This window comes from Malurus melanocephalus, unplaced genomic scaffold (assembly GCF_030028575.1).
Source record: "Malurus melanocephalus ecotype Western Australia unplaced genomic scaffold, MMel_1.1 scaffold_228, whole genome shotgun sequence".
Classification (NCBI taxonomy): Eukaryota; Metazoa; Chordata; class Aves; order Passeriformes; family Maluridae; genus Malurus; species Malurus melanocephalus.
Genome location: NW_026623460.1, coordinates 859,227 through 881,120, shown reverse-complemented (window position 1 = coordinate 881,120; position 21,894 = coordinate 859,227). Strand labels below are relative to the sequence as shown.

Genomic DNA, 21,894 nt, shown 5'->3' with positions numbered 1-21,894 from the left:
GGAAGGAAGGAAGGAAGGAAGGAAGGAAGGAAGGAAGGACAAAACTCCTGGAAGTACTTAAATGGAAAACATCTCTTACATTAGAAAACCACAAAAGCTTGCACGCTGATACAATACTTGATATGATGAAGCTTGAGGAGGAAGTTGATCTAATGAGTATTTCTTTAGTCAAGGAAATGCTSTCATTATCTTCTCCCAAATATAATGGTGGCTTGACAAAATCTGCTGAGAATCAGCAGACTCAATATTTTAGCTATAAAGGATATGCTAAAGCATGTAATTAATTTTTAAATTATACCAGAAAATGCACATGTAGCATCACATTTAAAAAAAATCCAATAGAACCACCATATATTATAACTATGCAAAAAGATTGATCTAATACAAGAAATAATTCTGGCCAACCTTTAAAACTTTTTTTGGAACCTGTGGCACAAGTTCCTGGAGTTGATCAAAGCTTGCAAGAAGTAATTTGTTCAGTGAAGATTCCTTTTTTAACATAAACTGAGCAACCAAAGGACTGATACATGGAAAAGTAAGCAGGCATTTCTCTGTCTGGAAATCGAAGTTATTTTGTTAGATTGATAGCTGACAAACTTTTCTCCCTTGTTTCCTATTACTACAAAGTTACATCCTACTGAATAAGTCATACAGTATATAATAGAAAGAGAGCTTTCAAACAGTACACTTTCATAGTCCAATATTTTTTTTTAATTATAGATGTAAAGTAGACTAATTTTTGAAAAAGAGTAAGTTCTGCATAACAGCTTGACAAAAAGCAAGTCTAAAGACTATTTTCTAAAGGTTAAAACAAGTGAACCATATAAACTTGATTTTAAAATGCATTATCAGATTTACTATTAATTCTCCACTCTAAAGTGAATTACCTAGATCAATATAAACTGACAAAACTGGTTCTGTTTTACAAAAGTTGTATTTGTTAACAGCAATGAAACAGGTGGCAGAATCAGGAGTTGCTAGGGGGAGGATGAATGTCACAAACAGGGCAGCAAGTTGATAGTACTGTGTTATCAATGTCAKCTTCCTGTTCCTGACTTTAATAAAACACTGCCAGGATTAAATATCTTTAACAGAGACACAATACAGTGACTTCTCTCCATTTTTTTACCAGTATCCTTAATCTCTGAATTGGAAAACCTATAATCCAATACCCCACTCTTGAAAGGCCATGCCAATACTTGCTTTATAATGCTTTTGAATTTTGCAAAAGCCAAAAACAATCTCAGCTTTACAAGAGTTCAAAACTCTCACATAAAATGAACAAATCCATATGTTTAATTTGAAAACCTTACTAAACAAGTTAAAGAATAACATATATTTGACTGTGATTGATGGGTCTGTTCCAGCATTTAGTGGAATGAGTTAAACGATTAACTGCACGAGTTAAACAAGTTTCTGCCACGTGGTACTAAAGCAAGTCAGGAAGCAATGCCATTGACTTCAGTAATGGATCAGCACTGCTGAATTTGGCTTCCTGCCCAAGTGAGGCAGTGTATRTTTAACTTTTACAATTTGGATAGTTTTTTAGAAATGTAGAACAGTACAAATTGGCAAGCAGATGTAGAGTATAAACTTTGCTACAGGGTAACTGAAAACATGGGGAAAGTACAAGTTACATCTAATAGTGCTGACAAGGATGATGGGAATACTATATATATATATATATATATACACTCATATATATATGAGCATATACATCTCTGCATATATATGTGCATGTGTGTATATATCTGCATATGTATATGTATATATTAATGCTTATTTTAATAATATATGCTTTGAGAACAACAACAAAAAAGCCTAGGACTTTATGACTCCAAGAAATAGGAAGAAAACTGTAAATTCATGGGAAGACAAGCAAACCTCAGAAGGTAGGACAGAAAGCCAGGATTTGTCCAGCCACTCATGAGGACTGATATTAGATGCTATCAAAATGTTGTCAGCAATCTGACGTATTACCAGTGCTGTCTCTTCAATCCCTGGTGCAAGAATGACCTAAAGGTGATATATAATATTTTTGTTTAAAACTTACTCTAATGAGTGTCTTAATWTGGTACAGAAGTTGAGGTGAAAACTGAAGGTCACCCTGAACACACGAGTTGATATTGTGGAGTAATTAAACCTGATCATCACATGTTTTTCATGTGGAGGAACTCTAACCTCTGACCACAGCCTGGCTGCAAGTAGCACTGCTTATTTATGCAAATCCCATGTAGGTGAAATTAATTGATTTATCCTATAGATCTYTTGTATGTGATCAGATTCCTGGGTGTAATATAAGTTCCTAATCAAACAGGCAATTGTGAGATGCCTATTACAGTTTAAGAAGATGTGTAACACACAAACTACACTGCTGAGTACATGAAATGAAAAAAGTTCTTTCCTTTCTGGAACTTTCATTTAATCAGGTAAATTTTATACAAATTTAAATATGCAAATAATAATGACTTCCAGAAAAACCTTCACTCAAAATTGGCAGAAAACAAGTGAAAAAAGTGCCTAAAAAGATATTACTTCATTCAAAAACAAAAGTTATCAATATCAATCTGGTAAGATTAATTAAAATTCTGCCCCATTTTTTAACGCTGATTATTCTAGATACCAGGTTTTCTAGATTCTAGATTTCCTGATTTTTAATGAAAAAACCTTATTTGTCTTGTCACATTAAAAAAGCAAACTAGCTGACAGCAAATAATTCCTTTTTTCCTTCTGTCACATCAGCAATAYAATATTGATCTGAAATTTCAAATTAAGACATAAAGAGGATTAACACATATTCTAGTAATTTATTAAAGGTGCCATCTCATTTTTGACTGCTAGTCATAGAAGTCTTCAAATGCTATTTCAATCTGATTCAATTTGTTTTGCATTTACAGTCTTTTAACTGACTTTAGCAGCACTGAATTAATATATTCTCCCCTTTTACTAATTTTGAGTTATTTTATGTTTTTGATCTAGAAGGCATACTTGACTGAGCTCTTTAGAAATATCTTATCAGGAAGATTAATATAGAAAAGATTACCTTCACTTCAAAGTCCTCTGACTTCTGTGTAAGTTCAATCAGAGTGGCATAAATTAAGACAAGGTTAGGCAAAGTACCTCCCTTGAGACTGTACCTGTAAAACAGTTTCACTGAATTATTAATATTTAATATGCACATGTAATATCCCAAACRATTTGTTCCATGTCTTCATTAATGTCTCTTTCATTTCTTGGAATTCAGAATATAGCTACAGTTTGAGCATTAATATCTGTGGAAGGAGAACYAGGATCCACTAAGACACTGATTGCTGAAGGATGGACTGTAAAGAACAAAATAGAGTCAGTCTAAAGGAAAGCTAGTATGATCGGAAGCAAAAGGTCTGGATCAAGGTCAGTCACAGGAGWCACTGGAGAACAAAACATACAGAGAGGAAATTACTGCCTGCTTATAGAAATATCTCACAAGATATTTAACGAAAGGTGCGCTTCCACAGCAAAAGGAGAAATATTGATGGATTGTAAGAACACTTGAAGAAGGCTTCCCTGTTACAAATGATATACAGCATTGTAACACGGTCATTCATAACTATGCATTTGTAGGATTTAATTTACTTCAAACAGATGTAAGAATAATTCCAATATTTYATATCCCTAGAGTTGTGAAATTTCTGGACCTGTTGATTTGAAATACACTTCATGTTGGTATTGCCTGCCTTGAACACTGCTATTTTATAAAAATMATTTCTTTATCTCTTGTGTAAGACTAAAAATGTCCTCACAAACAAAAAGCGAGTTCTCCAATTCTTTTAGTGGTCTCCAGTGATCACTGTTACTTTTACAATTTCAGTGAGTTTTTCAGTAGGAGCATGACACATTGTAACCAAGTGAAAAACGCAAAGCACRCTAGGAATAGGAGCTTACAATATTGACAAAGAAAAGTTCAAAGAACAAGAAGTATCAACTTGTTCTAATAAGCAGCTTCTTTCAGTGACAARTTTATTTTAAAATAACTTGTAACAAATTTCAGGTAACAAATTTCATAACTTACTCTAAACTCAGCCTTTCTCTTGAGTAGAAAATAATCCAACAGCATGTATATTGGAGTGATAATGCCATTAGCCTCGATATTACAGTGTCACAGGAGTCTTCATAATTCAGTTCTTCCATACTCTACCAGTGGAATTTAAATAAAGACTAAATAAATACATTTACCATTGCTGTCCCCAGCTTTTAATGAGCATTGATATAATATGYAGAAACTAAACCAAATGCAAATATAGTTAAATAATGTAAGCATTAAGGACACATATGGGAATTGCAAGAACTTTTTKCAATAAAAGTTGTAGTCACAACTTTTATTTTCTTTGAACTTTAAAAGGCTGATTCACTGCTTCATGCCTCTTCCTTGCTMAAAAAAGACAGACTGTCAATATCTTTTTAGGCTGTTTCTAAGATTTTGTGAGTTTCATTTATGCAAAATATTGCTATAAACTTCTCTATAAAACTAAATATAACATAAATATATGTTACATAATTAACCTATACAAATCATTATAACTACACTAACTACATAAAGTACAACATCACTAATTGCAGTAACTTGTAGGAATGTCTATGTTGTACTTGAAATCRTAATCGATTATTTTATTTATCTATCCTTCAGAAGCATTTCTTCTACCTGTAATCTGTCTTGCTGCAGACCAGAATTTAAGTACTATTCTATTTTTTATTAAAAGTAGGACATACTATTCTATAGACTTACTCAGATCATCATCTGAAATGGGAGGAATTAACATGCACACTGGTATGAGAATATAACCACAAAGATATTTAATTGGTTGTTACAAAATTTCTTCATATAACCCAGTTGTCAAGAATGCATCCTTTAACTACATTTAATATAATGAAATCAAATGTTACACTTTACATGAGGTCAAACGTTACACTTCAATGAAGAAACTGAGAACATTTTAAACTAGTCAGACTGGCACAGACAGAATTTTTGGGTTAATGATTTGTGATGTGAAACAATGCATAATGTAAATATAATTATGAGGAAGAAAAGATGTGCTAGAGGCCTGAAGATATGGCCTAGAAGTGACCCAACRCAAAACAGAACTTGGACACAGCAGTTTCATTTTGTACCTGCAAAAAGATAGCAGTGCATTCATCTAYTGTCAACACAATGTAACGATCCGTACTTCCAAAGAGCCTTAAGGAGTAACTACTCCTTCTTTCAACAAAGGTTATGCTGTACCTGAAGMAGCAAAATCATTTATTAAAATGAAGACAAGTAAAATAATGCTATTTTCTTAAAGAAAATTAATAACACAAACCCCTGAATACATTTTTTTTAATCTACAGTCTTGATATTTCTCAAATACTCAGTTCACTTTAAGACACACTTGAACAATATATATCGATGTAGCAGTGATCTAGTGAAATTAAATTATGTTGCTAACTGCACTGAATATAATCTTGATATATAGGCTTGCAGTTTACAAAAAGAAGAGGTAATATTGAAACTAAGAAAACTCCTTCTAACTATCTTTRCATATGGCATTTCTTTTCCTCCTTTCATGATTATGTAGCACAAGGCAAAGTAAACTGAGTGAAAACTCCCTGATTGTCATWGGTACGATCCTGAATTTTTCTGAGTGACTTATAAGTGCCAGCAGCACAGCCCCTGTGGTGTTTTACTAGGAAACACAAAAGGCCTAAACCTGAATCTGCCAGCAGTATGTCTTCCAGAACTGGTATGGACAGTATACTCAGACATTTGAAAAAAAAAGTAAACTATTACCTTTTTGGAAATTGTATAGCTCTTTGCTCACCATTTTTTAATTCCTTCATCAGTGCTAAAAGGAGCTGGTGAGAAAGTAACAAAATAGCATTCCTGGCTATTTGGCTTATGGTTAGGCTGAACAGAGAACTTGTACAAGTCAGCGTTTAAAAGCACGTCAGATTATGTGTTCAAATTTTAAATGTCAAAGGTATACATTTTTTCCCCCATGAACTGTAATTAGACACAGACCAAAAATGGCTGCACAAGTGACTCAAGGACACAGCTAGGATCAAAACTGGCATGTCGCTCCAGCAACATGGTAAAATCAACTATCTGTCACTATGTTTGAGAGACATTGCTGCTTTGGTCCCTATTTCTTTGTTTCTTTTTTTTTTTTTTTTTTTTTTTTTTTTGGGGTTTTTTTTTTTTTTTTTTTTTTTTTTTTTTTTTTTTTNTTTTTTTTGTTTGTTTTGTTTTTGTTTTTTTGTTTTCCCCTCATGTGATAAAAGGTAGCTTTACCATGTATTTATTACTGTGAAAGCAAAATTCAAGAAAATTATGTCAAAGTAAATAATAAAGAAGCACAATGATTTACAACCCTGGTAGTTGTTGTACTGATAATTTTCAGATCATGCAGTCTTGAATATTAAGTGAATAGTAGACCTGAATTTTATGAATAAATTAGCTTTCATTTTGAACTTAACCTCTCCCAAACATTGTGGTGCACCAGAAAATAAGATGTTTTACTATTGTTCAGTTTGAGTTTTAGCATAGYTTCAGTAGATAAAAACAACAACAACAAAAAGTCTGGAAGAAATTTTTATGGAGAATTAAATAACAAGTCTTCCAAGAGCCAAGAAGTATTAAAGAAAAAAAATTGGCTAACATTGTGATTTTGAGGGAAAAGCAGACAATTAAAGAAGTTGTTTAGATTAAAAAGTACCTGTTTATTACAAAAATAAAAAAAAAATACCCAATTCCATTCTGGTTGACATATGTGTGAATCTCTAGTAACAAGCTATCAACTTCAACAAATTATCTTCTTGTCTCTTAAAATGCTAATAGTGTAATTGCAGAAATGTATCTGATAGCCAGGTGGCTAATAGATAATACAGTAGGGACAATATACATGTCATGGAAATCTGAAAATAAATAACCAATATGATGAAATAGGTTGTTTTCACTCACTTGGATTCAAAAAGCTGAAGAATATCTGGCATATTAAGAAGACCTTCAGTTGTCAGAAATACATATGGAATCGGTACTTCCAGAAGAAATGAATCATGATGATTCCCTGGAATATTTTGAATATTGAAAATAMTAGTTTAATAAGCAAAAAACTAAAGAGAGATTAAATGGGCATACCCTTCAAAAATGCAGCTTTTATTCATCCCAAATAAAATTTGTCTGTTACAGACTTTCCCCCCCAAAATTAAACTCTCCTGAATCTCTTCAAAATTAGGTTTCAATTCAGATTCCTTTGATCTACAACATTCCCTGAGGAGAAGGAAGGGTGGATACAGCTTGCAGAAACTGTAAACAACCTGTGAACTAGGCACAAGTCTCTTATAAACGCACATGTACTACTATATCCTGGCCAAAACTAGGCTTACACTCAAACAAAAACACTTTCTTGCTGCATAAATAACCCAGCTCTGTTGGTTTAGCTTTAGCCTTAATAATGTATTATTCATTCTCTGTCACAGAYACATGAATGCAGCATTTTAGGGAACAGAAAATGTTTTCTTTTCATACGTCAGCCTAACTGTTTATTTCAATTCTGGAGAGSACTTACCCATTTGTATTGTTTCAGGGAGGGTGGTTTTAAAAGTCTTGTAAGTAACATTCAGATTTTTGCACAGATTTTTCCAGCAAGAATTTTCYGAATAATCATATTCCATTACTAATGAGAAGTGTGTCCAAGGGAAGTCAGCTCCAATTTGCTGATTATGTACAATAATGCAGGAATATCTACTAAGGCTTAAAAAAACACCAACAAAATATAAATAAAGTTAAGTGCAAGTGGAATTACTCTAAGAACAAAATAAACTCAGTTTTACTTTGACACATCATGGTTCAAAGTCTGTTTACAAAAAAATATTTATCCTTCCTGGCTAAAATTCCAATTCCTTTAAAAATTCAGAGAAAAAGTAAAAGCTGCACTCTTCCACCTACAATTATCTGTTTGAAGTACTCAYATTTTCCAGAAATGTCATAATTTGRCATTTTTTCTGTTATGCCCTTTCACCACCTTYTTCTATAACATGCAAAAAAAAGTTTTTCTACATATTTCCCTAAACAAATTTTGTTAAAACATGCAAAGGAAAAATATAAGGCAAGGAATACACAATTGTTTGTTCTAGTTTCTCTGAGCTTCACTAAGTATTTTTCTACAGTGGACAGAAGTCTCCACTCTAAAATGAAGGCATAGATTTATATATAAGAAAAATTTACTCCAGACTGGAAAATCCAATGGAAATGAACAAAAGTAACTAAAGTKTCAGTGACCTTAGTGCTGACTAAAGAATTTGTTCTCGAAAATCAAGAATTTAACTTACTTGCTTATGATCTCCTTGCAACCTAAAGGGCTTCCTTTTTTCTCAGAATTTAAATCCACAGCTTTCAAACCTGGTTAAAAAGAATTGAACAGCTGATGAAATAAATGAGCCTCTGTGAGTATGAATCAATGCATAACAGTAAGCAGCAAATGTGGAACAATACAGATTATTTAAATATTAAATATTACATATACTGTCTTGGTGAAGTCCTACACTATTTCAGTTTGTATTATACTGTTGGACACAATGTTTTAGAACCAAGGAAAAAGTAATGAAAACAAGTTTTATGTCTTACAAACTCACAACCCTATTGCCTTAAAATGAAAAATTAAAGAGTAATAAAAAAGGAAGCACATTTGCCCCTTTCTAAGTCAAATTTCTTTAAACTTTCTACATATGTGAAACTTTAACTGGAAGATATATCTAAGAAGGAATATTGGAATGACACAAGTGCCTCTTGTCAGAAGTGTTGTTGGATTGACCTGTGTTTGAAACCAAGTCTTAAGATCTTAAAACAAACACTTTTCATGAAGTATTATTATTAGTAAAAGCCCTGTGAACATGCCTCCTCCCTTTCAAAACATTCTAAAAGACAGGCTTTCTTCTTTTAAGAGGACGGGAAATCTAACTTTATTTTTAAAGCCAAAAGAACAGTACAGTACATGACACTTGATAATGTTAATAGAAGAAGAATTTTTTGAAAATGGATTTTAAAAAAACATTATGAAAGGAATCAGTGACTTGTTCTAAACATAACTGCATGCTCAAATTACAATTTTCCTGAAACATGTTAATTTTACTAGCTGAATCTGAAGTGTTGAACAAGCTTGTACAGAAATTACTCATAGGTAAAATGTGGAAGCGATAAAAGTGCTGTTTGTATCAGTGGGGAGGTGGGATATTGGAAATAATATTTTTTCACCTTGAGTTTTACAGATTGCTACAGCCTATCCTGATATTTAACAAATTAGCAAACAAGATTAGTAACATATAGCCAAGGCAAAATATGATGTACCCATATTAYCCAGTCAAGAATTTTAAATTCTAACTGGTCTGAATAAGCTTGCAAGGAAGAAAGCTTGTGRCCAATGATCAGCAAAAAACAATGAGACAATCCAATCAAGACARCAGATGCAAATGTAATTAGGCAGTGGGATGTCCATGTCCAAACTATCACTCTCYCGCAACAGAAAATATTATACAAGATCTCTTAATCAGGAGACCATAAAGTTAAAAGAAGAAAGGCTGATGAAAGAGTTAGGAAATATTAAACGGTGAGAAAAGTATATAGAAAGGTTCCTGAAGAGAAGGGAGAAACACCTGCACCCAGCATTCAAACAGGATTGTAGCAATCTACAGAATAGCAGCCACTTTTTATTTAAAAAAATACACATAAAAGTAATTATTTACCTTCTATCTTAGATAATGGGTGAATGAAGGCAGCTTTTTCTCTTTCAGAGTCCATCCTTGTAATGATTAGTATCTGTACAAAGACAAGCAAAGGAAACTCTAGTAATGTTAAAAAATTCTTTCAGCCTACATACATTTCCTTCTCCTTTGCATAGAAAACATGAGATTGAACAGACAGATGGTAAAAACTTTGGAGTTTTTACACCAACAGTTGTAGAATATCTCAAGGTGGAAGGGAGCCATAAGGATCAAGCCTAACTCCCTGCTTCTCACAGGACTACCTGAAACTAAACCATATGATCATGTCCAAAATCTTGTTGAACTTGTATAGGCTTGGTGCTTTAAACACTTCTGTAGGAGTCTGTTCAAGGGAAGATTTCTCAGCCTCTTCACCCTCTCAGTGAAGAATCTTTTCCCTAATGTGCCTGAGCTTYCTCTGACACAGCTTCATTCTAGTTGCTTGTGTCCTATTGCTGGTCTCTAGAGAGAGGAGACCTCCCTCTCTTATGCCTTGCTTGAGGAAGGTCTGGGCTGTGATGGAATCACCTCTCAGCCTTCACTGCCCCAAGCTGAACAAGCAAAGTGACCTCAGCTGCCCCTCCTCTTGCCCTTGAGGCCCTTCACTATCTTGGTTCATCTCCTCTGGATACAGAAAACAGACAAGTTTGATGTCCTTCTTATATTGTGGCATCCAGAACTGTGAGGCCACCCCAGGTCAGAGCAGAGCGGGACAATCCCCTCCCTTGCCCGGCTGGCCATGCTGGGCCTGATCCCCCAGGACACGGGTGGCCCTCCTGGCTGYCAGGGCACTGCTGGCTCAACTTGCCATTGACATAGATTCTAGTCTTGTCCCATGGGGCTCCAGTCTCTTCTCTCCCAATTTGTATGTATAACCATGATTACTCCATCCCAGGGGGAGAATCTGGCACTTGGTCTCAGTATATTTCCTACAACTGGTGACTGCACAGCTCTCTGGTCTGATTTTTCTGTAAGGCCTTTCTACCCTCAAGGGACTCTAGTGCTCCTCCTAATTCAGCATCATCAGTAACTTCACTTAATGGACTTTTGATTCCTACGTCCAGACCATTTTTAAAAACATTTAAGAGYACTGTCCTTAAAATTGAGCCCTGAGGAACCAGGGGAACCACTGGTTACTGGCCACTAGCCTGATGTAATTCCATTCACTGTAATTGTTTGAGCTCAACCCATCAGTCTATTGCTCACCCAACCCAGTACTATGGACTTGTCTAGCTTTGTGATGAACAGTTCATCCAGGACATTGTGAGAYACAGTATTAAAAACTTTGCTAAAATTAAAAACTACTCTCACTGACTTCCTTTGATCAGCTAGATGGGTCACCTTGTCATAAGTGGAAAAAGAAAGGAAATTACATTTGTTAAGTAGCACTTTTCTCTTGTGAACCTGTGCTGGCTGCGGCCAATGACTGTGTTGCCTCTCAAGTGTTTTTCAGTAACTCCCAGAATAACCTTTTCTATAATTTTACCCAGGCACTGAAGTGGGACTGACAGGTCTGTAATTACCAGAGGCTTTCTTCTTTCCCTTCTTGAAAATTGAAACATGTAACATCTTCCAATCAGCTGAGATCTCTCCAGACTCCCAAGACTGTTGAAAAATAATGGAGAGAGGTCCCACAATGACATTTTCGAGCTCCTTCAGTACCCTGGGATGAACCCCGTTGGGGTTCACAGACSCCATCTATAGGTCTGTGCACATCCAAATGGAGCAGCAAGTTTCAAACCAACTCAGGATTAGCTGGGAGTTTATCATTGTCCTCAGTCACACTTTTCTAACACTGGGCTCTGGGGTTTGAAGACAGAGGAAAAAGAGGGCACTAAATGTCTCTGCTTTGTCTATGGCCCTATTTGAGAGATAATCAACCTTGCTGAGCAATCAACCAATGTGGTTTCTGATTCTCATTTTGCTCTTACTTTAGAAAGCCCTTTTTTTCATCCTTCACACTGCTGGCCAGGTTGAACTTTAACTGAGCTTTGGCCACATAAATTTTCTTCCCACGGGAAGGAATAGACCCTCTATAGTCCCTTCATGTCACCTGTTCATAAGTAATTTATAAAATCCATACATGTTCCTTTTCCACCTAAATTCTAGAAGACCCTTGCTCAGCCAGGCCAGGCTTCTGCCTTTGTTTTTGACACCTTGGAATTGCTCCTGTACTCAAAAAAGATGGCTCTTTAAAAGTGACCAGCATTCCTGGACCACAATTCCTTTAAAAACAGATTTCCTCTGGACCTTACTAAGTAGCTTCTCCATCAGTCCAAAATCTGCTCTCCCCATATTCAAGGTCTGAGTTTTGTTGGCAGTTTTTCTCCAAGTTTCTCATCAACTTGGAACTTGGGTGTATGTATGCATTATTATTATGAATAAAGCTGCTCTAGAAATATTAAATGGGAATATTTGTTTAAAAATAAAAATGTTACTGAAAGATACTATCAAAAAATATTATACCACATTATTACTGTTGAACTAGACAGACCTTTCACATTAGAAACACTATTCTTATGGAGGCAAAACTGAAACTGAAGATACCTAGAATTGAGGCTGCAATGTACTGATGTACCAGAGGGAGGTACTGAATGTACTGCTAAACTAATTAGAAAGATTTTCCGATCTGTAGATGGAGACACTAAAGTGTTCCTGTCAGAGATCTGAGACTCATCAAATATTGTTCAAGACAAAAATGTCAGAAAGGTTTAGAATCTACAAAACTGACACGGTATYAAGAATCACCACCAGAGTGTTTGTCTTGTCCATCATTTCAACGGATACAAACTAAACTCATGCTACATGAAGTATATAAAGAAGAACATGTACCAACATGCAGGATTTACACCGTACTTTCTGACAGTATGATCTCTGAAATTTTATGCCATTTATGCAACTTTTCATGGGGTACACAGAATAAGATTTTTAAGAAGGCCCATAGCATTGCCTGACTCCTAACACTTACACAAGATAATTATATGTGTAAATATTAAAAGCATGTTAGATCTTGTCAGAAAATTTCTGGTGAGACAACCATAAGGCAGATTTCAATTTCCGTAAGTAGGCGGACAGAACAGCCACTCAACAATCCAWCGGCACCTTTATAAGCAGTTTTGGACAACTGCATTTTAAAATGTAGACCCACTTTTCCACACACAGCTCAACAGCAGACTCATTATTTTTCACGTGAGCCAGATGAAATTCGTAGTCATGTTCTCTCTAATCATGGGTACAAAAGATAATGAAATAAGGTGCAAAATTCAGTTTTGTTTTTTTTTTTTTTTTCACCAGCAGTAACTTCTTTCTGACAAAGGAAATATTCCATTGCAATCCTGCATGAATAACAACTTTGGTTAATAAAAGGATAATGAGATTATCATATTTCACACCATATTAACTGATWCTGATGTCATATGACAGAACAGTAAATAGTTTATTGAATATCACTTTTACCTCTTATTAAAACTGGAATACTCCTTCTACCTATTCTTACTCATTGAAACCTGAATCTGAATGCTAGGARTCACTAAACAACTAATAATAGTGAATAAAATAATATACAGTCTTACATTGCATGGTTATGTGTGCATGACTAAGTCAAGCAAGGAAAACTCAGGAATCATAGCTAAAAATTTTTATAAATCACATCTGGTGGAGTTCAAAAGAAAAGCCAAATTGTCACTGAGCTGATATCAAGATAACAAAGTTCTCCTATGCCTCCTAGTACAACATAACCCTACCATCACAAAGAGAAATGGGTTACTGTTAGGAAGAATAAGATGATGCAAAATCATCTTAGTGTGTCTTGTTGAAGGACAGACAACAAGACAAGTGGCATCATTTTATTTTTTTGTTGCATCATTTAAATTTTAAATTCCAAAAAGGTGAATAATAATCTGCTATATTGTTCATCCGAGCAAAACTTAATCAAATTTTTTATTAATTTACTCAATTTAATCAATCTGAGCAATCAAAAGATGCTCAGAGCCTGTACTGCAACTCTTAACAGAAACACAGAACAATAAAACTCCAGGAAGTGAAGTATGGAAAGAAGCTAAAGTAAACTTSAAGATACTTTTTGGCTGTGTTTAGCAGCATAAATTCTATTCCAAACAGCTAGGATACTTTAAACACTGTGTATTTTGTTCTGTGTGTTTCCTAATGTGATCAGTATTCTGTAAAGAAATATTAAATATTCTGCAAAGGAAAGTGGTGTTTTCCAGTTGTCGTATCACCCAAAATATTCACATATCCAGAAAAGAACAACTTCAGATAATTTGAATATACTCCAAAACTCTATCTTCCATCCAAAAACTATCATTCATGGATATTTGCTTCTTATATAATTCAAACATCAGGAGGTTGGCCTGATTCACTGGTTATCAGAGGTTATCTCTGGATAACARCACCCATACACTCCTCAGTGAATGTGTGTTAAAAGTAATGTTTACAAGCACACAATCATGAYTTGTGCTATGATTCTCTCTGTGTCAGATGATTGAGGCTTTCTACTGCAATTTTCAGTGACTGGTGTGATACAATATACTTACCAGGAAAACAAAATCACCTGCAACAAGAGAAAGCCCTGGCAATGTTGAAACTCTTTTGCATCTTCTTTCACACATACCACAAGGGGAGATTTGCTCAGACRTTTGTACGGCTGTTACAGAGCTCTTAAAATTTGTTACCTTTATTTAATAGTTACTGTGTGGTAATTAAGAGGTTTTTTTTTTTTTGCATAAACCACCCCTTGTTAAAAGATAGAATTGCAATTATTCACATAATCTGAAAGAGTTTTGTTTGCTTAGAGAAARGGTTACATTGTTTGTTAACCTTATCATTGTGTTTCTCTCCATAATTTTTCATCCAATTTAACATTTCGCGCTGAAGTGCTGTTATTTTAGGATGTGTTTCATGCTTTTTCTGGCTGCTATACTGTACAATCTTCAGYTGTCTCCAGATTTTATTCAAACAGGATTCTAAGATGTTTTTGTAGATATCCTTTGCCTTGGACAAATAACCTGTTAACAAAGCAACAGAAGAAGTAATTGCAGTGACTAAAGACAATTGTACAACATCGCATTTAATCTGCACATCAATTTAAAATCTCATTAAAGCCACAAAAACTGACAAAAATTTAATGGTTACCCAGTATGGAAAGAGACTATGACCACTAATCATGTATATAAATGGCTTTTATAAAACTGCTGTATACTTTTTGTGGTATCTGCTGTATAATTCCAGCTAGAATTGTACTAGATTGCATCCTAAAGCTTCAAATCCTAGCAACAACACAGTTCTATTTAACTGATCTGTACTACTTATACTAAATAACAACAGTATTTCTATCACCATTGTCTAAATCTTTTTTGTCCTGTGCATTTACCAGTCAATAAATTATCACAGATATTCTCAACTCTGATGCCTTCTGTGCATAAATGGTGAACAATGCGGGGGTTATGCGTAAATGTATAAAGAAAAAATACATATAAGGTAACTGTTTGAAGAATCACACAGTACACCACCACAAGAGTGAAGATTACAAGGCCTGCTTGGTATCTGGCTCAATTTTCGAATTTTCTTTCAGATCTCATTCATTTGTACTGTGTGAGCTGTTGCTCAAGTTTGGAAACAGATACTTTYGTAATTCTGAAATATCACCCTGGAGTGCTTCTGCTGCAATAAGCAGTGGAGGAAGAAATGCTCATTTATCTTCCTCTGATCGTTCTAGCTTGTTTATAGTAATGATGGAAAAGAATTTTACTTAGAATTCTACTTACAATTTCATTCTCGATTCTTCTTCCTACTCTTATTTCTAGAAATATTTAAGGAAATACAAAACAATTTATTTTCCCTACAATTCAGTTTATGGCAGATATTTTCMATTTTACATCAATTTTAAGGAAACACCATCTAGTTCAGACTGAAGCTAGATGCTCTGAAGCAACTTTATCTCCAATTGAGTGAGTCTGACTTTCCTAAGGCATTCATGAACACTGACTTCAACTTCTTACAGATCTATCCTGATGGAGCTATCTGAAAGTTCACAATACACAACTGTGGGCATTTGAAAAGCTCAGGATTACCATTTCAGGCATTAAACTGGGCTACAGTGTATTTTTCATATTCCAAATCTGAATAGCACAAGACCAGAAAAGCTCAAAAAAGCGCTTCTATGTAAGTGTTGTAACTTCAAATTTCCTGCCTCATGATATATTATAGGACATCTGAGATTATGCTTAATATGCCCTCAGATTAAAGTACCTCGTTTCCAAGATGCCTAAGTATATTTTTTAGGTGAAAAGTGTTCCACACTTGCAAAAGATAGATGGCAAATAGAAAAGGACCTGCCATTTTTGCATGTTCCTCAGTTTCTACACAGAGATTTGAATGAAATTTTGTCATTCTGAGGTACAAGGCAATACATTATATATTTGTGGATGTTTGTATAAATGTGTCTTACAAATACATGGAACAACATAAACAGCAGTGTATTAGTCATGAACACTCCAATGGCAAAGAGTCACAGCCACAAACATGATGGATGGTCTGCAGAACACACACAAAGCTTTGAGTTTCTGGATATCATTACTCAGTGCTGAAAACAAACCTAGTGCTGTGTCCAAGCCACAGGTTAGTAGCAGATCTCGAACTGTCACCAGCAGGTGTACCAGAGCAGCGTGCCTGAACAGCATGATCTCCTTCTCATCTACTTTACCTTTACAAAGAATTTCAGAAATCACATTCTGTATATRTAATCAGATTAAAAGATCATGGTATATAAGCATTTTCATTAAACACACTCAAACATAGGTAACATTCAAAGATTAACCTTCAGATCTCGTGGTATTGCCAAATAGCTTATGATACARCATAACTTTTCCCATGACATCTGGGCAAGTGGCACACAGGGAAGCATTTCTGAAAGGTGTGTACAGATACATGGTATTTGCAGAAGGAGGAGATTACAATTCCCTGGGGCTTATAATTAAAATCACTTTGTGGTACTGATTTTARTGTGGCAATTCTCTACACCTAATTAACCTCTCATGATGAGAATTTTCACTGTCAAGAAGGTAAATCTGGATGACATTTACTTCTTCTTAGACCCATGTGAATCAAACAATTTATGGGCTTCCTTTTCTTTATTGTGTATCCATTTTCAATATATATTTTAGGACTTGATTGAACAGGAATGAATTTCTAGTCTGGAGACAGCAGATATTTCTGGGAATTGTACACATGTAATGGTGCAGTTCATTATCATAAACCTGAATTTTTGAAAACTCCACTGCAGAGTAAGTAATAGCAGAGTAAACACATACTTCTAAAGATGGTAAAAATGGTTGCAGAAGATAAAGAACRAATTACTACAGCTGAAGGTGTATTCTAGGAGGATAATAGTATGTAGTTCTGYGTACTGGGATTAACATAATTTTTAATTTAAAAGGACAAACAAAGCTTTTGGGAAGGAAAAAATCAACTTAAGGACACAAACAGAAGATACAGCTGGAAACAGCATGAAAGGCAAAGATCTTGGAATTACTCTCATCAAAAGACAGAAAGTGACAGTTCACCTCTGTTAGTGAAGGTGCTGAAACTGAAGGACTACGTCCAGTTCTTGACACCAATCACTATAAAAACTCAGTGAGGAATACAGGTCATTTAGAAACAGAGAAAGAAACCATTTTATGATGAAAGACTACAGYACTTGGTGAACAATAATCTGCTAATAAATCACTATCATCACAGTGATTATTTTCCATATTCACTAGAGCATTAAGGAGGAAAAACACCAGCATACTATGGAGTAAATTAGAATAAGATTGGATATTGTGAAACTATTTTAAACCAGGAAGGAAATAAAAAAGAATGTTACCAGGAAGATTTTGAAATCTCCTAAGGAGATAGAGAAACATTTATCAGAAATGAATGGGATATTTTCTTCTTTGTTTCCACATACTTCCACCAAGAAGGTTTTTATTTCATTCTGCTTCTTTAGTTGGGGAAAAATGTGATTTCTATAGCAATTGAAAGGAYAAAAATTTTCTTAAATTAAACTTGAATTAAAATGCAGTCTTACATTTTTTTCCTGGATTCAGAGAAGCAGAAGTAATTCTCTGTAGTTTTCTCACCAGTGTTTTCCTTTCTGTGATTCACAGATACAAATATAGATAMCATGTTTTTCCCTCATGTTTGTGAAGATGGTGTTTACTGTGTTGTAAGYTCCTTCACATGAAGAGAACACTGCTGGCTGACAATTTTAATATAGTAATGCTACAGATCACAGGCTGTCATTCTGCAGGGCCAACCATTCTTTCTTTTTGTTTGCCTTCTTTCTCATTTGTGGTTTCATGACCATTAATGTTTACTTTGAGAAAAATACAATCAGCACAGAAAGTAATGAAGTTGAGACTGCAAGAGTTTCTTGTATAATTTGTGACATTATATAGAAATGTGGCAGGTAGTAGAGAGCCTATTTTGTTGTCCTTACAGCTAGTTCTCAACTATGAGCTGTACAACTCAAAAAACAACCCAAAATACCTTATAACTTTCTACATGTTACTCCAACACAGTCCCTATTTTGTTGTGAAATTTTCCTGAATCTCTCTTTATAGTCAAAAATCTTTGTAAGGGGTCACTAACTTTGCTGACTTTCCTTTTAATTTTTCTGGGTTTCTCAGGCTTTCATATGCCACGTAGGAGAGATGCGAAGTCAGACAGAAACCAAATTATTATGGATTTTTTCCTCCTCATTTTTAACATGGGCATAGTATTAGGCATCATGGAGGTGTGACAAAATACAGCTACTAAAGGAAAAGAAACAACAAAACCACACAGACAACKCTTAATTTTAAAATCTGCCATGAAAAAAAAATATTGTTTGCTATAGAAACAATATTTCTAAAGTAATCAAATATATTTTAAAATKAAATCAAATTAGAATACTTTTGCATTACAATATTGAAGTTAATTAATGTAACGTCGAACAYCAAGGAGATATTTTTGAAATATAAGAGGAAATCAATTGTTGTAACTCAACTGTTAAAAGCCTTACATTAATTTATAAAACATCTTCAACCAATTTGAAGATGTCACCAATTAAATCTGTATTAATTTTAAAGAAAAACAGATGTTTTTTAAAAGACATACCTTGTTTAAAATTATCACACAGCACTTTCTCTTGCTGTTTCAAGAAAAATCGTGTATGATCGAATTTAACAGTGTCAAAGCTCCAAGTAACAGAAGCAAGTACACCCATTTGTGTCAAATCTTTTAGTACAGGAATGGCTGCTTCTTCCAGCAGGCAGTATGCCTGGCATTGGCTTTCTGGAGAACACAACGAACAAAATATAATARTAAAGCTTGGTTTCATATATCACTACTGGATAAGAATATTCAAAGGACCTAGCAAAACCTCAACAACTTAATCTTGTTSATGTAAGCTGCAACATTAATGGAAAAAATGTTGCTGCCACAGAGCCTCCGGAGCAGAGCGGTAGAAATCCTCACAACAGGCAACCACATCGTTGCATGAATTTCATTACGTGTTCAAACTCCATGACAAGAATTTAGGATTTTCTACTCCTGTGCCTCACACTAAGAATCTTCTACTATTCAATTGTTCTACAGCCTGCTTCTACCTTGTAGTAATTTTTCAAATGCTAATTTTTGTTTTGACTGCAGAAAAGCTTATTTTTTCCCCAACTGCTTTAAAGGAGTCTTGCTTCAAAACTTATTAGAAAAAAATAACTAAAAATTAAGCTTATAGTTAAGATCTCATCTCTGATAGGAACAGATGAAAATACAACTCTACTCTTTCGCTGGTTTCACTGCTTTTTCACCACTAAGCATATGATTGGAATGAATGCATTCCCATGGAAAACCAAAGTGATCTGTGCTAGGCCTACAACTTCCTAGCACTTGGGTATTTTCAGTTTGAGACTGTAAAATAGCTTGGATAAATATTTTCTATGTTCTCCTCTACTATTTCTACTGCATGAGAAATGTGTTGTCAGTTGTGTTTTTTGATACATTGCCTTGTACAACAGCCAGAATTCATGGGGTAAGGCTCAGTCATGTATGAGAGAAATCCATTGTTGATTTTCTTGTATTAAAGACCTTCCCTATCAAAATGAACTCTTCCACCTCCAATTCCCATTTACTCTGTCAAAGAAAAATATGCAGAATAATAAATGGAAGGTACTGATTGGTATTACGAGATTTCATGCCTGCTAATTTAGATCAGACATAAATCAAAGTTCRAGTTACTCATTTTACTTTGCCTGCAATTGGCTTTAGTTTTAAGATGGAACTTCATAGCCTGCTCCTACCTCTCTGTCAAAATAAAAATCGCCTACTCACAATACTTGCAATCACGAAGAGAAGTGACTAAGTCTAATAATTTCTTTATTTTTCTGAKTACTATTTAATATAAAATTTACCATAGAATTGCAAAGATCATTAAGTTCAACTGTTAACCCAGYACCACCATACTCAGCACTAAACCATGTCGCCCCAGCACAGCTTTKTTTGCACTTCCAGGAATGGTGAATCTACCACTAGCCTGGGAAGCCTGTTCCAAAGCCTGAACACTCCTACAACGCAGAAATTTTTCCCCAATATCAAATTAAATGTCATCTGGTGAGCTTGATGCCATTTTCTCTGGTTCTGTCACTTGTTACCTGGAAGAGGGTAAAGCAGATCCAAAACCAGTATACCTGATGCTTGAATATTGACTGTGATACTGTCTTCATTCTCCTGGGGTTTTTCCTCTTTTTTTACAGTCTCACAAACAACATCATCCTCTTTGTCAACATGCATACGTTGCTCTTCAGGTTGTATCACTAAATCATTAAACCACAAGTGGACATTTAGATATAAATATCACAAAGCCAGCTCAGTGAATAAGGGAACTATTCTATAAACGACTTTACATGCAAAAATACTTCCAAATTAAGTTGTTTCTCTGACACATACATTTTCTCTTCATGCATTCTTTATTGTTTTCAGGGGTTCACACAGTATAAAAATCACACAAGACACAAAAACATATTAGGCCCTGTCTGCCTGCACAGCCCAAGAAGTCAGGCATTATCAGATCACTCTTTCTAAGGGCAGAAATTCAGGCCTGGGAAAATTAAGGAGCTGGTACTACCACCCTATAATATAGCTCCATGGAAAGCTCATATATGTCTTTATATAGAGTAAAAACTGGTATGAGAGAAAAGTCTGACCATAAGGAGCTATGAAAAAAACCTCAGTGAATGTGACTAGAAGAGTTTAGATAGTGTAAGCCATGCAGAAGGAACATGGAARCTACAAATGGGGAAAAAAATATGGAAGAGAAAAAGAATTGCATATTGAAAATAATTTTTCTCCCATCTTCTAGCTATCTTTTACTTGTTAGTATTTCTAAGTGGCCTTCCCTTCTTCCTGATAAATCCTGAAGCATGAGCTACAACTTCTTTCCACAAAGCTTYTTCTATCTCTTTATTTCTGAATATTTTTTTCTGAGAGGGATTCTTCTTGAATAGTTGTCTTCTAAATATTCAAGATTTTTTCTACTTAAGAATGTCTACTTCCTCAGAAAACAAACTAATCATTCTTAGGAGAACTTTTTACTCTACCTAACTTATAAAGTCCTCCTGCTTTTGAAAATCTATCTGGGGTTCAAAATTGGATCATTGAATTGTTTCTACTACTTCCCTCCCATGAATTTTATAAACGAAATATTACACATAGTAATACCTTTAAAKAATAAGTCAAATAATGAAGAGTTGTAGTAGCATTACCACAAGAAGTGCTGGCATTTCTGATTTTTAGATAGATTTARAATGACCCTTAATAAAAACTTTCCATTATTGCAGAAGTATGCCATGATTTATAACATTTCTACATGGCATGGCTTATCACAGACCSTCGCATTTTAATGGATTGTCTATATATCAGGTGTAACTGATCTGCAACACCGGCGTCTTACCTGTAAACACATTCTAATCTGCATTTGACCTACTTAAACCTCCCCAAATCTATTCGTGAATGGGAAGTCGTTTCTCACTACATTTGGATTCCATGTAAGCGAAGCAATTCTCATCAGAGTTCACTAGATGGCAG

General features: G+C 34.7%; 1 protein-coding gene across 1 annotated transcript in view; it reads right to left on the bottom strand.

Annotated features, from left to right (window-relative positions):
• SHOC1 (shortage in chiasmata 1) overlaps positions 1-21,894 on the bottom strand; it is a 46,280-nt gene that overhangs the window by 4,452 nt on the left and 19,934 nt on the right. The window contains exons 13-25 of the mRNA XM_057374555.1: positions 20,499-20,624; positions 18,931-19,107; positions 16,388-16,495; positions 14,611-14,798; positions 9,757-9,829; positions 8,347-8,416; positions 7,584-7,768; positions 6,977-7,082; positions 5,149-5,260; positions 4,052-4,173; positions 3,044-3,137; positions 1,885-2,016; positions 406-555 (exon numbers count right to left, since the gene is read on the bottom strand). Of these exons, the coding sequence (XP_057230538.1) occupies positions 406-555; positions 1,885-2,016; positions 3,044-3,137; positions 4,052-4,173; positions 5,149-5,260; positions 6,977-7,082; positions 7,584-7,768; positions 8,347-8,416; positions 9,757-9,829; positions 14,611-14,798; positions 16,388-16,495; positions 18,931-19,107; positions 20,499-20,624 (1,643 nt within the window). The remainder of the gene's footprint in view (positions 1-405; positions 556-1,884; positions 2,017-3,043; positions 3,138-4,051; positions 4,174-5,148; positions 5,261-6,976; positions 7,083-7,583; positions 7,769-8,346; positions 8,417-9,756; positions 9,830-14,610; positions 14,799-16,387; positions 16,496-18,930; positions 19,108-20,498; positions 20,625-21,894) is intronic.